The 14,781-nt window shown below is 59.2% G+C and overlaps 1 protein-coding gene across 1 annotated transcript in view; it reads left to right on the top strand.

The window, feature by feature from the left end:
* Positions 1-234: 234 nt before the first annotated feature.
* COL18A1 (collagen type XVIII alpha 1 chain) overlaps positions 235-14,781 on the top strand; it is an 83,615-nt gene continuing 69,068 nt past the window's right edge. The window contains exons 1-2 of the mRNA XM_070407060.1: positions 235-311; positions 414-508. Coding sequence (XP_070263161.1) covers positions 301-311; positions 414-508 — 106 coding nt within the window. The 5' untranslated portion in view covers positions 235-300. The remainder of the gene's footprint in view (positions 312-413; positions 509-14,781) is intronic.

Raw genomic sequence — 14,781 nt, 5'->3', positions numbered from 1 at the left:
GCACCCCACGCTACTGCGCGCGGTGCTAGGACCCGAGGGAGCGGCGGGTCACCCCTCGAAGCCAGGGGTTTGGCCAACCGTCCCCCAGCCCCAGCTCAACCCAGCCCACCCCCTGGTACAGCCCGAAGTCCGGGCCCGGCCTCCCGGCCTCCCCGCCCCGCCCCCTGCCCGTCCCCGCCTCGCGCCCCGCCCCGCCCCGCCCCCGGCCCGTCCCGGTGGCGGCCGGAGCGTGAGGGCCGAGCGGGCGCACCGCCGCGGAGGGTGCAGGATCCGCTGAGCAGACCGTCCGGCCCGCAGAGCATGGCGCCGAGGTGCGGAGCGCGGGGCCGCGAGGCGGGCGGGGGCAGCGGGGTCGAACGGCGGGCGGGCGGGGGACGCGCGCGGAGAACTAACCTGCGGCTTGTCGCCCGCAGGTGGCCGGGTCCGTGGCCGCTACGGCGATGCCTCCGGGACGTGCTCCCACTGCTGGCCCTGCTGCTCCGGGTTCGCGCGGCCTCGGCGGAGCCAGGTAAGAACTGCGGGGACTGCAGGCCGCCCGCACCCCAGCGCTGCGTGCGGGTCTTCGGCGGCGCCGGCCCCCTCACCTCCAGCCCATCCCGGATTTGGCCCCAGGAGGCGGCCCCCGCGCTGCCCACGCTCACGGGTGGCTCGCGGGCGGCAGGCGGAGGAGCTGGGTGGGGCCGCGGCTCTGTGTTCGGCGTGTCCCGCGCTGGCCATTCATTCTTTGGCTGCAGGGGTTCGCGCTGCCCCCGCCACCGCAGGACCCAGGGAGCGGGTTGGGGTGGTGCGGGCCCTCCACGCAGCGAGTCCTTCGGAACCAAACTTGGTGAACAAACTTCGGCCGCTCCGCGGGGAAGTTGGTGCACTCGGCGGGCGGTTCTGCCGGCCGAGGGCCACCGAGGGGCCGGGGCTGTGGTCGCGGGGGCAGCTGTTACACTCGCGGGGGCTCTGGAGGCGCCCGCGCATCCACCGCCCTGGTCACTGGCCTCGTCCCTCCCAGCTCCTGAGCGGCCTCAGTGGGTTGCGCCTCTGGGCTCCGGGGGTGACCGCGCCGGGGGCTGGCAGGTCTCCGGGGAAGACAGTGTGGTTTGGAGTGAAACCACTTGGTTTCCAACCTGTTGAAGCAAAAACTGCTCGGGTTCCCCATGGCCAGCCTTTGTGCGTCGCAGGGGCCGCAGGCTTGGGTCCCGCGGTTGCCGCGGTGTCGGGTTGCGAGCGGTCCCCTTTGATGCCGCTGAGCCTCCGGGAACAATGCGCCGAAGTCCGTTGTTCGGCTGCGCTCGCCGCCTTTCCCGCGTGCGCCGCAAACCGTGCCGAGGGCGCAGTTCCAGGCGCGCCGAGCTCTCTCTGCCACGGGCTTCGGGGACCCGGCTCCTGACCACGCGGCTGCCAGGCCCACTTCCTGACACGCCCAACAGTGGCCCGGGAGGAGGCGGTGTTGCGGGAGTGGAGGGATGCCTGACCGCAGGGGAGCCCCCGCCCCAGGGACCCGGGTTTTGCAGCGGGTCGACGAGGATGCTGTGCGCAGACGTTCGCCAGCCCTCTCCTCCTGGCTCCATTGAGAACGGGAGACTTTAACTCAGTGGTTCTCAACCTTCTGGCCCTTTAAATACCGTTCCTCATGTTGTGACCCAACCATAAAATTATTTTCGTTGCTACTTAATAACTGTGACGTTGCTACTGTTATGAATCATCATGTAAATCTCTGATATGCAGGATGGTCTTAGGCGACCCCTGTGAAAGGGTCGTCGCGACCCACAGGTTGAGAACCGCGTAACTGGTCACCGCCGAAGCAACACACCTGCTTGCCACAGCTTTTGAGGGAGGAGGGACCTGACGGGAGGGAAGTCGTTCTGGGGAGAGAAAAACAATGTCATTTGTTAAATTGTTTCCAACCGGTTTAGGGTAAATAGCTGGGCAGGCCTTTCCTAACAGTACGTTGTAAACATCTTCCAAAAGCACCTGCTCGTGGGTAGCAGGTGATTTCTTATTCACTCCAGGGGGGAATTGGGGGACGTTTGACCTTTCATGATTGAGTTCCTCCTGACCCTCAGGGCACTTGGGGGGTGATAGTCATGGCTTCAGGGGCCTCCCGGTCAGCTTACCAAGGACAACGACACCCCCAGGCCCAGACTCCTGCTGCTGGAGCAGGAATTTGCAAGCCTAAACCCTCATTTATAATCAGGTAACAGGGAGAAAAGTAAAGACACTGGAGGTTCGAAAATGGTGTGTTTTACCTCCTGTCCCACCACCAGGGCTGCGGTGGGATTTATTGCAGAAAGGAGGAAGGAAGGCTGATGGGATGCTGCTCTTTCTGAACCTGGAGGTTAAAGCAGGAAGCAGGCTCAGCAGGGGACTGGAGGCTGCCCATCCCCCACCCGGCCCTCCCCCGCTTGGACCCCCACCCCCACCGGCCCCTGAGGCAGGGAGGACACAGGTTCCATACCCAGCTGGTACTGAGTCCCCTGGAATTGGGATGATAATTGCCCCCTGCAGGTGTTACCAAAGAACTAACCTGTATGAAATCCTGACCTAGCAGGGGCTCTATTTGTTCTAGAAACCCTTAAAAATCATTCTAGGCCCAGTTTTCAGAACTGCACATTTTTTTTTCTGACCAAAAATGATGCGCTTATCCATGTCTCTGTCTTGCACTTGACAAAAAAGAAGTCTTGCTGTGCAAGGATTGGTTCCCGTGATTCTGATGCTCTTGTGCATTTGTGCATTTCCCGAACGACCAGAAGCCTGGAAGAAGCAGGGGCTGAGCAGTGTTGATGACTCTGGAGGTTCATTGTCCCCCCGCCCGCTCCCCCCCGCCCTGCCCGCCTTAGCAGGTGGAAGTGTGTGGACTCACCGGTACTAAAATGGCCTTGGCCTCCGGGAGGTGTTTGTGAGTCAGAGTCAAGGCTGAGGCAGGAGAGCGTCCTGCCTGGTCTCTCCCACATGTGACTTCAGCATCAGGCTCTGCCAGCTCCCCACCCCCCATTACTTGGGGGAGCTGCCGGATTGGGCTTGTAAGACACAGCCAAGATCCTATGGCCGGTGGTGGTGGCTTCTGTCATCGGGCACCGAGGCTGATGGGAAAGAGGCTTCGTCCCAGGCTGGCGTGTTTCTAGGTAAAGCTGTCACCGGAGCTCACCCGCTGGGGAGTCTTCAGGGTTCAGGTGTGGGACCTCTAAGACAGTTTTGAATTTCAGCAAAACTTGTTTTTCAAGGTTCTCCTGTTTTCCTTTAAAAGAAGGAGAGGGAGGAAAGTCCTGAGCAAGGAAACCTAGAAGGAGCAAAACCGACTCCATCTAGAAACTGACTCCGAACAGAGTGCACGTGGGACTCTGGGAGAGCCCTGCCCCACCCGCCTTCGCTTCACCTTAAAAATACACATGTGCACACACAGGAATGTGCATGCACACATGTGCACACATGTACATAGAAGTTCGCACACACACACACACACACCTGTGCACACACACAAGTGTAGATGCACACATGCACACATACATACTTGATTTCTCTCCACCAAAGTGTCTGGTTCTCTCTTCATCCAGACTGTTGAAAGGCTTGGTTCTCTGGGCCCCTGGGAGAGCTGGAGGGGCCCTGTGTGGGGTGTCAGTCCCGCTCTGGTGTGGGCAATGGCACTGCCCCAGAACAGCTCCCGGCTGCAGCCATGTGCAGCACAGGGAGAGGAGTCCCTGTGATGCCCACGACTCAGCTGTCGGTCCGGAGTTGGGTGGCCCAGCTGCTTCTCAGGATGGTGCTGCCCACCCAGCTCCAAAGGGCGCTCTGTCAGGCTCTCCATGCTGCTGAGGTCAGGACACTGAGCAAGTCTTGGCATTGGAGCATGGGGCAGAGACCCTTGTCCACCCTGATACCTTTTCCATGAGGCAGTGAAGGCGATAGGGCAAAGCCCGGTCTTCCGGTTTAGGGTGCAGCAAGCCTCCTCACCCCTCATGGCATCAGGGCTAATAGGAAGGGCCAGTCAGCTGAAGGGTGGCATCCAGGATGGCAGCTCAGGGGTCAGATGAGAGTGTGGCCGGAGCAAGCTGGCCCCGTGGCAGCCCTGACCGATGAGCAGCGCCCAGGCCAGGTCTGCCTGCAGTGACCCCTCCCGCAGGGCCCACCTGCAGACGTGACCCTCTCCTCTCTGAGGAGGCTCCGGGTTAGCTGTTCGCTGGGGGAACCAGATGCTGCCCCAGACGGCAGCCCCTCCCACGAGAACACAGCTGGCTAAGCAGCAGCTGTTCAATGCTTCAGGCACCTTCCTGGTTGAAAGTGGGCATCACAGGACCTGACACGTGAAACTCCTTGAAATTTGATGCAGTTTGTGGGGAGGGGGATAAAATATTGAAAAAACTAAAATACATGTTTGGCGTGCTTATGACGTTATTAATTTTTATACATTTGAAAACAGTGGCCCAGAAAGACAATGAGAACAGATGGGAGCGATACCCATGCTCTCGCCTCAGAAGCTGCTGGCCAGGTCACATGGTTCTCTGGACCCTAGGCCTGCGGTCGCTGATGGTTTAGGTCTGGGACCAACCCTCTGCCAGATACCACAGGGCCCAGACCCCTTCCTGCCCCCTTCAGCTCAGGAAGGAGCCAGCATTTCAGCGCAGGTCTGGATCCTCCTGAGACAGCCGGGGGCAACCTGTGCCTGACCCTGCTCCCAGGCTATCTGGGGCAACCCCCCGCGCCCCCCCCACCCCGCGCCCGCCCGCCCCCCGCCCCCGTGAGTAGCAGGTGGTCACTTTGTAAAGCCACACAGTGTGTATAATAAATGTGCATTATATTTTATACCACACCTTGTGTCTCCCTACACCATGTGGTGTGTCTCAAAGCGACAGGAAGTCCCCAGTGGGAGGGGGCTTTTCTGTCCTCCCCAGCACTGCCCAGTGCTGGCGAGGGTGGAAGAGGGATGCTGGCTGGCCGGTGGCATCCCTAATACTTTAGATTGGTGGTTTGGGCCGCTGCAGAACGGCTGTCAGAAGGAGCTTTTGATCATGGATGCGCTGAGTCAGATTCGGTTTGGAGGCTGCAGGGCAGCGTGTCTGCCCCACCCGCTCGCTGCGCCTGCAGGAGCGTGTCCTGCCTGCCGGCTCCTCCGGCACAGGCAGGCCCGAGCATGGCCTTCCTGGCTGGCCTCAGTGAGAGCCCAGAAAGGAGAGCCTGTGTGCAGGCCCGCTCATCTTTCTGGAATTTCACGCTGGCCGACGGGGTCACTCCTGGGCTGCTCTGTGATGAGGCTGGATAGGGCAGGGGCCCCCAGGGCTGGGCTGGAGTGACTGGTGGGGCTCTGGCCACTCCTGGTGTTGGGAAGACCAGGAGGCTTTGTGGGGGGCATGAGCCAGTGTTAGGTCCAGTGGGCCCAGACACTGGCTGTGGGTTGGGGTTGACCTTTATAGGGTGTTTCCTGGGAAGGGACATCAGACCAGAGCCAAAGGCTGGGGCCTGGGTTGGAAAGGTAGTGGCTGGGCCTGTGTGAGGAACACGCTCAGTGATGGGTTGCAGTGGCAGGGCCTGGGTCTGAGCTGCAGACACCCTGTGCTATTGATGGGTTGATTGACTGCTTTTGGTAGAGCCTGGACTGAACGTTGAGTTGCGATTTATTTAAATGTTTATTCTTTCAGTGTTTCATTTCTTTTGGTGTGAAGTGCTCACTTTTACATTTTGCACTGTTCCTTTGAGTAGATTCAGAAACCTTTGAGACCGTGCCAGGCATGGGCAGCCGAGTCTCCTGTCTGCAGAGGACCTGCTAGCATGGCCGTTCTCTAGGACTGCGAGAGGCGCCCCTCTATTTTGTAGCGACCAGAGCTGGTGTGAGAGCAGTGCTGGGAAGGCGCATCTCAGTATCCGTTAACCGCATCTCGGTGCCCGCTGTCTGACGTGAGCGCCCTTGCCGGTTTGGCCGAGTGGCTAGAGTGTCAACCTGCGGACTCAAGGGTCCCGGGTTCGATTCCAGTCAAGGGTTGCGGGCTTGATTCCCAGGAGGGGGTGTGCAGGAGGCAGCCGATCAATGATTTTCTCTCATCATTGATATTTATCTCTCCCTCTCCTTCCTTTCTGAAATCAGTAAAAATATTTTTTTTTTAAAAAGTGCGCTCCTGGGAGCATGCAGTTGGAGAAGTGCAGCTGGTTCAGCTGCTCAGGGGCTGAAGGCTGGAGGCCTCTGCCAGGCCCCGAATCCGTACGCCTCTCTGCCGGGGGTGAAGGAAGAGCTTTCTCCATGTGAACATTTAGACACCAGGGGACTGCACGTTGGGAGGAATCAGGTGGTTCATGTGGATGCTGCTGCTTTGACCCTGTGAGGGCAAGAGTGGCCCTGCCCTGTGCTGGGAGGGGGGGCGGGTAATGAGAAGATAGGATGTGACACCCCAGGACCCTCGACAGGCCGGCCGGCCAGCAGAGACCCAGCCCCCCAGTGGGCCTGGTGCAGGTGGGCTTGGGAGAGGAGGGAGACCATCTGAGACTATCTTCTCTGAGGTCCCTTTGTCCTGTTGACCCCATGGAGGCAATGCCTGTGACCTCTCCCAAACTAGGGCTGAAGCGGTCAGGTGTCGGGCCAGCATTCCTGGAAGGCTCCTGGCTGGTCCAGGGCTGGGACATGAGGGTGAGGCCTGGCTGGTTTCCCTGTTGGCTCCCACAGGGTGAGTCCAGTCATGTAACTTCTTAGTCTCTCTGGCCATTGACCTGTTGCCTGTGTGCATGATTGCCAGGTGCCCTGCCCGCCCCAAAGAACAGGAAGGAGACCACAGAGTTCCCCCGTGGGGGCCCTGTGATGAGCGAAGGATGAGGAAGGCGGTGCAGATGGGCAAAGTGCGTCCACGGTGGGGTCTGGGTTGCCCTGAGCGCTTTGAGTCCTCATGCTCCTAACCCCTGGAGCCCGCGCGGCCAGCGTTGGGGCTGAGCGTGAGGGGCTGTGGACACCCCTCCAACTGGGCATGTTAATTCCCACCGGCTTCCCCTGACCTGGGCACTATCACTTTGAGCATCTTGCTGTTTTGACAGGTGAAAAACATGATTTAAAGTGTTTTATTCTGTGTTTTCACCCATTAGTGAGGGTGATGTTCTAATGCAGTGATGGCGAACCTATGACACGCGTGTCAGAGGTGACACGAGAACTCACTTTTTTTGGTTGATTTTTCTTTGTTAAATGGCATTTAAATATATAAAATAAATATCAAAAATATAAGTCTTTGTTTTACTATGGTTGCAAATATCAAAACATTTCTGTATGTGACACGGCACCAGAGTTAAGTTAGGGTTTTTCAAAATGCTGACACGCCGAGCTCAGAAGGTTCGCCATCACTGTGCTAATGTGTCCACTGGTCACTGAGGTTCTCCCTGGCCCCAACGTACACTCTGGGTCTTTCCTCGAGGATTTCCGTCGGCTCATGGTGTCATCTCTGCGGTGGTAGATTTGGCAGATTTTTCGAGTTTGTCAGCAGCCTTCCACAGGGGATGCGGTACTTCCTAAAGCATGGAGTGTTTTTGTTTTGTTCATTTCTCTTTAATTTTTATGGCCTGTCTCTTTGGAGGGGATACACAGGTGATGAGCACGGCTCAGGGACCACGGCTGGGTGCGTTGTATTGCAGGGATGACGAGGGGTGGTGAGGATTCCGTGAGCGAAGATGTGCAAGGCTGGTGAGCAGTGCATGTGGGCGGGGTGCACACACTACATGTCAGCTGTGACCTTTTTATTTTTTTAATGTGTCTTTATTGATTTTAAAGAGAGAGGAAGAGAGAGGGAGAGATAGAAACGTCGATGAGAGAGGAACATCAGTTGTGTGCCTCCTGCACACCCCCTACTGGGGACTGAGCCCGAAACCCTGTCTCTGCTCTGTGAAAGGGGAGGATGGTGGTTCCTCCCAGGCTTAACAGTAGGGAGCCCACACCGCACGTTGGCTTCCTGGGATGTGGCTTTCTGGGGTGCATCCTGACCACCCCTCACTGGGCTCTGAGGACACACGATGGGACGGCTCTCACCCAGCCATCAGGGCAGGGCCTGTGTGCCCTGTGAGCTGGAAAGGGGTTCACGTGGCCGGCACGTGGCTGTGGGCTGTGCCCTCTGAGACCATCATATATTGGACGGAGCCCACTAGCTCCCATCACCGAGTCCTCCAGGTGTCCTGGGCCACGCGCCGCACGGCCACGCCCGTCCCACACACCGCAGGGATCCAGGGAGCACACTCCTGCCTCTGCTTGTTGGGTCTGGTTACTGGGCTGCTGTGTTTTTAAAAATAAAATCTCCCGTTGAGATTCCACGAGGCTGTCAGGAGACACCTGAGAGGGCAGGCCTCTTGTTCTCTCCGGTTGGGTGGGGAGCCGCCCGGCACACTGGCTTGGCCCTGGTCTGCGGTTTGTGAATCTGGACGGAGCCTGATGGGGTGTCGTCAGGGACAGCTCAGAGGACAGCCTGCAGCTTCCTGTCACCTGCCCCATCGACTTCCAACCAGAAAGAAGGAAAGGTGTCATTAATCCCTACCTGTGGGGTCCTCTCCACCTATCCCTGGTGTCCAAACTGCTGCCTCTACTCCACGGCCCCCAGGCTCCATCCCCAGGGGCCCCTGGCTCAGACACCTTTCTCCCCTCACGTGCATCCTCAGGGTTTTAAAAGGGCAGGTTTGCCCTGGCTGGTGCTGCTCAGTGGTTAGAGCACCGGATTGTGCACTGAAGGCATGAGGGTTTGATTCCTGGTCAGGGGTTGTAGATTCACCCCCCGACCCCTGATCAGGGTGTGTGTGAAGACAACCAATCTATGTGTCTCACTCACATCGATGTTCCCTTCTCTCTCTCTCTCTCTCTCTTCCTCTCTCCCTCTCTCCCTCTCTCCCTCTCCCCCTCCCCCCCTTTCATTCTTTGGAAAAAAATATCCTCAGGTGAGGATTAACAACAACAACAAACACAAAAAAGACAGGTTCCCCCGGAACTCTCCTAGGACGGGGTTGAAGGGCTCTGGCTCCCGGCAGGCAGGTGTCCAGTGGAGCCAGCCCATCAGTGGAAGCTGGGAGAGGCTTCTTCTAAAATAATAACGATTTCAGCTAAACAGCTTTCTGTCACCCCAAGCCTGGGGCCACAGTGAGCTTGGAGGGGTGGGAGGCTTGGACCAGAGAGGGAGGTGGCGAGAGTGGGGCCCAGTCAGTGGAGATGGCACTGGCACATGGGAGAATGGCTGGAGGGGCCCTGCCGGGTGCAGGGCTGACTGTTAATGAGGCCCCTGGTGGGGGCGCTGTCCTGGGACTCGGGGCCCGAGGGCCTTCGCAGGGCGGCCTGGAGGGTTACCCTCCACAAGGTCAGACAGTGACCCGCCCTTCCGCTTTTGGAGAATTAGACAAATGCTACAAAATAGGTTCCCAGAAAGTACCAAATGACCAAGGCCCCAGAAAGAGTTTATGAAGCAAAGCTGACCGGGTGTGCGGGGCACGAGGGGATGGTGCCGGGAGCCCTCGGCATCGGATGCTGCGATGGCCTTGCTGTTGTCTGGATGGTGCGTGGGAACGGGGTGCCAGGCCGGCTTCCTTAGGAAAGTGGCTGAGCTGGCCACATGCAGGAGGCTGTGCTCCCGAGACTTTGCCTCCATAGAGTGGACATTTTTAACCTGTTTTTGGTGCGGGAACCTTTTCTGAGCTCACGTGTTTAGCAGAAGCAGAGGACATCCCAGCGAGGGGGCAAGAGCCCAGCGTTGTCTGTGGGCAAGGAGGGCAGCACAGTGCAGGGGCTGAGGCGTGTGGGGAGGGATAGGGGGTAGGGGGGCTTGGGAGCTGGCAGCTGCCCAGGGGCTTTCTGGGTACAGGTAGCCGTCATTCCTACCCCCCACTTCCTGGGCCTGTCTTGGGTCAGCAGCACCAGGGCTGGCCCAGTAGGACAGGTACTTCCTGGCCAGAGGACTGGGGCCATGGGGAACCTGGGGGTCCTTTGTGAAATAGGCCTTCTGGGCCTGAGGGGACTTGGGGAGGGCAGGGTCTTGGGGTGGGGGAGGCACAGGGTGGCGTTTCTCTGCTTAGAATCGGAAATCCAGGGCTGCACAGTGGAGGACAGGCCTGGTGATTCCGGGCCGCGTGACCCCCACCTGCATCCCGCCCCCCCCCCCCCACCCCCTTTGTAGTCTGGTCACTCTGGCTGCCGAATGGCCCAGCCAGCAGGTTTAAGTACTAATGACTTGGGCTGCTACTAGTAAATCTCACTAGTGAGCAGAGGAGCTGGACGGTGGTGCTGTAACCCACCCCGCGCTCTAAGGACAGTCGCACCCTGTGCCACCAGCACCATCGTCACCAGAACTGTAACCAGAGAGAAGGGGGCTCTGGGTGGAGGACACCTCACAACCCCATAGCACGCGGGAGAGACTGCACAGTGGAGGTCAGGGAGGCTGGTCCCCAGGACAGGTGGGCCAACCCCTCAGAGCCTTTGCTGAGCCCCGTGCTGAGGGAAGGGATCTGGTCCCCCAGGTTCTGTTGTGCAATTTTCATGATTTTTAATTTTATTTTGTGAAATTATGCGAGTCAAACAGGAAAGCACACAGTCTTTGAACCACACACAATACAGGGCGCACGGCCCCTCTGCCTCCCCGAAGGTCACCCGCCTCAAACCCAGCTCACAACTCCAGATTTCAGATACTCCGCTGGGGGGCTGGGCCCAGGGGGTTCTGAGAAGTTGTTTAGATGCTTTTATGGGTGGGAAGAAAAATGAAAGATCAGCTTCTGGAGAAAAATGAAATTGGACACAAATAGCACAGCCCTGGGCTAGGCCACATGTGGGGACAGGACCCCCGGGGTCCACTAGAGTCCCACACGGGCCCCTGGGCAGGAGGTGATGGAGGGAGCCGCTGGTGGACCCGGAGCACCTGGCAGGCCCCTCTCCTGGCTGATATGCCCCGGCCCCCCAGCCTGCAGGGAGCGTGGGCAGCACAGAGTTAATGGGCGCCTCCCCGCGGGTCTGAGGGGCACCGACCGGGAAGCCAGGATCTGGGAGTTCTTTCATCGCCAATCGCCAATTGAAGACGGGTCGTCCCCTGGGATGAAAGCCCCTTTGTGCCTGGCCTGGGCGCAGCCTGAAGTCCTGGGCTGGCTCTCACGCACCCCCAGAGCAGGTAGTGGATGGCCCTCTCGCTGCAGGAATGTCCCCATGAGGCACCGCAAACAACCTCCTCCTTTATTCGTGCTATCAGCTCACGATGCCTGACGATTTGGGTCCCAATTATATCTAGAGAAGGAGGGGAAAGGTCACGCTGTCTAGACACTAACCCAGCGCGATTCCGTTTCTTCCTGGGCCTGTCTCCTGGCAACAGGATTATGGCTGGCGGGGGGCTGGCATTCCCCAGGCCCTGTGAGAGTGGGGGCCCCACTCCTGCTCTTCGGAACCTTCTGGGGCCAGCAGTGGGGTGTGGGCAGGGAAGGCTGCATGGAGAAGGCCTACTGCTCTCAGGCTGGTCACCAAGGGACCCTGGGCCGGGCTGGGGTTGGGGAGGCCTTGCAGCGAGGGGAGCCCCCGTGTTTGCTGGAAGCTGTGTGTGCTGAGTGCCCTGCTCCCCGGCCCAGTTCCATCAGCCCTGCCACGCATGCTGGCCTTCTGCCGGGAAGGGCAGGAAGGGAACTTGGCTAATGCCCATCTGAGCTCCTTACCCCCCCCCCCAAGTTAGCAGTGCCCCCCCCCCCCCCAGGGGAAGACACCAGCCCTTGCTGCTCCAGACGGGCTCCCACAGGGTCCCCAGTGGCATCTACACTGGTTCCTACTGTGTTGGGTTAGTTGCTGCCTGGGGTGCCCTGCTTAGCGCCCTCTGGGCTCCCGCTGGACAGACGGTGTCCAGGAAGCATTTGCAGCTTTTGCCAGAAATTTAACCCTGTGCAGAGCACTTACAGTTCCCTGCAAAGGGACCTGGGAGGCAGAGCTGCCATCCTGCCGGGAGGAGCAGTAGGCGTGATGGTCACAGGGGTTGTAGCAATTAGAAGGGGTGGGGGCGGGAAGAGGCTCCAGGGAGTGGAAGCTGGGGGTCCATTAGTAACAGGGCTCCCCGTTTCTCTCTAGCCTGGCAGACAGCTCCAGGGGGTCTGCAGGGCCTCCTCTGTCAGGGCTGTTTTAGGGAAGCATCAGTCAGGTCCCCCTTATACTCCCTTGTGTCCTGGCTCTGTCACGTGCCCCCATGCAGCCCCGGGGGAGGCCTGAGGTTGGGGGTGCAGAATGTGGCTGAGCACATGGCCTCCCCTCCCTCCTGAAAGTAAGGGGGTGGTGCCCCTCCGCCCTGTGGGGTTTGGGCTACAGCTCTGCCTGCCTGCCAGACAGACCCCTCTGCCCTTAGAGATGACATCATGGGTAGTTAGCAAACAAGAAGGTGGGGTCTTCTCTCCTTGCTTGTCCTGCTCTTCATCTGATGGGGAAACTTCTTCCTTTCACAGGCCCTTCTCTGCCTCCCGCCTGCATGAGACATAGGGGCCAGCAGGTACAGGAACTTAGGTTATTTCAAGGTCGGCCATGCACTCGTGGTGCCATCCTTACAGGGAGACCCTCATCCTGTGCGCTCCCAGGAATTGGGGGTGGTAGAGGAGCTGGGAGGAGGGGGGCCTTTAGATCTTGACACCAAGGCCAGGGACCAGCTTTAGGGGAGACCAAGTATACCGCATGAGTAAGTGTTTTCCACGGGGTCCTCTTGGGATGGCTGTACCTTTGGGATCTCCAAGCACTTGCACTGACTACATGTGCAGGAGCCCCTGACCTTCACCTTGGGGCCACTGCTCTCTTTATTCCCACAGTCGGGTGGTGGTCCCCCCACCCCCATTCCAACATGCTCACACACACTCACAGACACAGCCATGCTCACACACGCTGGCATACACATGCCCTCACACACGGACACATAGTTAACACAAGCCAACCTGAGGCTTAACTGGAGTGGAACCTGCACCCCAGGAATTGGCTTGTAGGCCACACTGTGCATCCCCTCTGTCCCCCTGCACGTTCCCCTCCCTCCTGAACTCAGCTTCCTCCCATGCTCTTCAGCCCCCCATAACCCCCTCATCCCAGATGACACCCCCCACCCTGCTCTTGACCTCACCTGCCGGTCCTTGGAGGTGCTGCTGTAGTTGGGAGCCCAGGCAGGGGTTCCTTCGCTGGTCACTGGTCCCACCTAGAGGGAAGAGGCTGCAGACCCCGCCCGGACCCCTCCCCGAACTCCCTTTCTGCCTCTCTGCCACCTAGGAAAGAGACTGTGGGTGGTGGTCCAAGGGGCACTGGGGGCCTATCCCTAGGGGACCCCCTACTGTTTGAAACTCTGATTGAGATTGCAGTGGCTTCCTGAACTGTTACGCTGCCTGGCAAACCCCTCCTCCTGGACCTGGCACCTGCACCCTCTGCTCCAGGTGCTGCTGGCTTTTGCCCTGCCTGCCTGGTGCCCTGGGCATCAGTGCCCTGGCTGAGTCCTCACAACAGGATGGGGCCACCTTCCCAGGCAGGGCCTGCAGCCTCCTCGTACCTGGTGTGCCAGGCACACAGTAGAGGCTCAATAAATGCTTCCCAATGGATGGATGGAGGGACTTTTGAACGAGGGTTTTATGAAAAGCTCACAAATCAGGCCAGAGGTATCCTCAGTTCTGTGCTCTGAGTGTCTGAGGGGCACAGGCCACGGCGTCAGTGGCAGGTAGGTGGGATGCAGAGGCGTTCCTGCACCTCCAGGTCACGAGGGTCCCGGGTGGGTTCTGAGAGTGGTTGCTCTGGAGCTGCAGGAATACAAAGGGGGTGTGGGAAGCCGGGCAGAGAGACCTCCTTCACCATTTGGCCTGGCCCCTCTCGACAGCTGCCGGGTGGACACTGGTCACCAGCTGGTCATGATGGTCATGAGGCTGGAGGCCAGGTGGGGGCTGGATGGGCTGACACACATCTCAGGGCGCAGTGAATGCTCACGGGCCAAGCGAGAGCCAGCGTTGTCCTTCCTGGGAGGCGGCTGTCCTGTGGGGGAGCTCCTCCCCCCTGGGGGCAGTTCCTAGAGGGCCCAAAGGCTGTAGGTGTCCTTGCTTGTGACCGGCTGTCATTGCGGCCTTCGCTTCTCCGTAGGAGCTCGAGTTGGGAAACCCGTCACTACGCTCGGGATTGAGAATGATGTCACCCAGGTCCTGGAAACTTGATTAGTCACGCCTCCTGGTGTGGGCACCTTGGAGAGTTTGTCACTCCCCTTTTCCTCCCAGAATGTGGTCAGGTGACTTGAAGAGACAGATGTGGGAGCTGCCGCCCTCTGGGAGTTTCCCAGGTGGGTACAGGACCACAGGAGGTCAAGTCCAAGTGCACAGACCAGCCTGGGTGACAGCGTTTGGTGACTTGACTTCATTCAGGACAGTGGGTCAGCCTCATTCTCGGAGTCCTTGTCTCCGCAGGGTCAGCCCAGGGCAGCACTTTCTCCCTGTTCCTCTGCGGGGCCCGGGCCGTGAGTCACCAGGTTGATGCTGAGGTAGTTCACTCAGACTTGACCAAACATTAAGTGGCCACATCTCTCTCTCTCTCACACACACACCACACACACACACACACACACACACACACACACACACACACCCGCCCCTGACCCGGTTTTTTGGAAGAATGACTTTGTTTTTACCCCAATGATTGTCAACAGCCGCCTGTGTCTGTCCTTCTGCAGTGTTAGGGGGCCCAAGGCTGCTGGGGCCATGGGAAGACCCCAGGCTTCAGGAGTTGCTGAGACTCAGGGTCCCGGTGGTGGAAGGAGCTTCCAGTGGCAGGGCCTCCCTCCACTCACTGGCAGCCCCAAGAGGCGTCCCATCCCCTCCTCCCGCCCGCAGGCGCTGGCT

This window comes from Myotis yumanensis, unplaced genomic scaffold (assembly GCF_028538775.1).
Source record: "Myotis yumanensis isolate MYYU_CA2020_CCGP unplaced genomic scaffold, mMyoYum1.0.hap1 SCAF_2, whole genome shotgun sequence".
Lineage (NCBI taxonomy): Eukaryota > Metazoa > Chordata > Mammalia > Chiroptera > Vespertilionidae > Myotis > Myotis yumanensis.
This window is presented reverse-complemented; position numbering and strand designations above follow the sequence as displayed.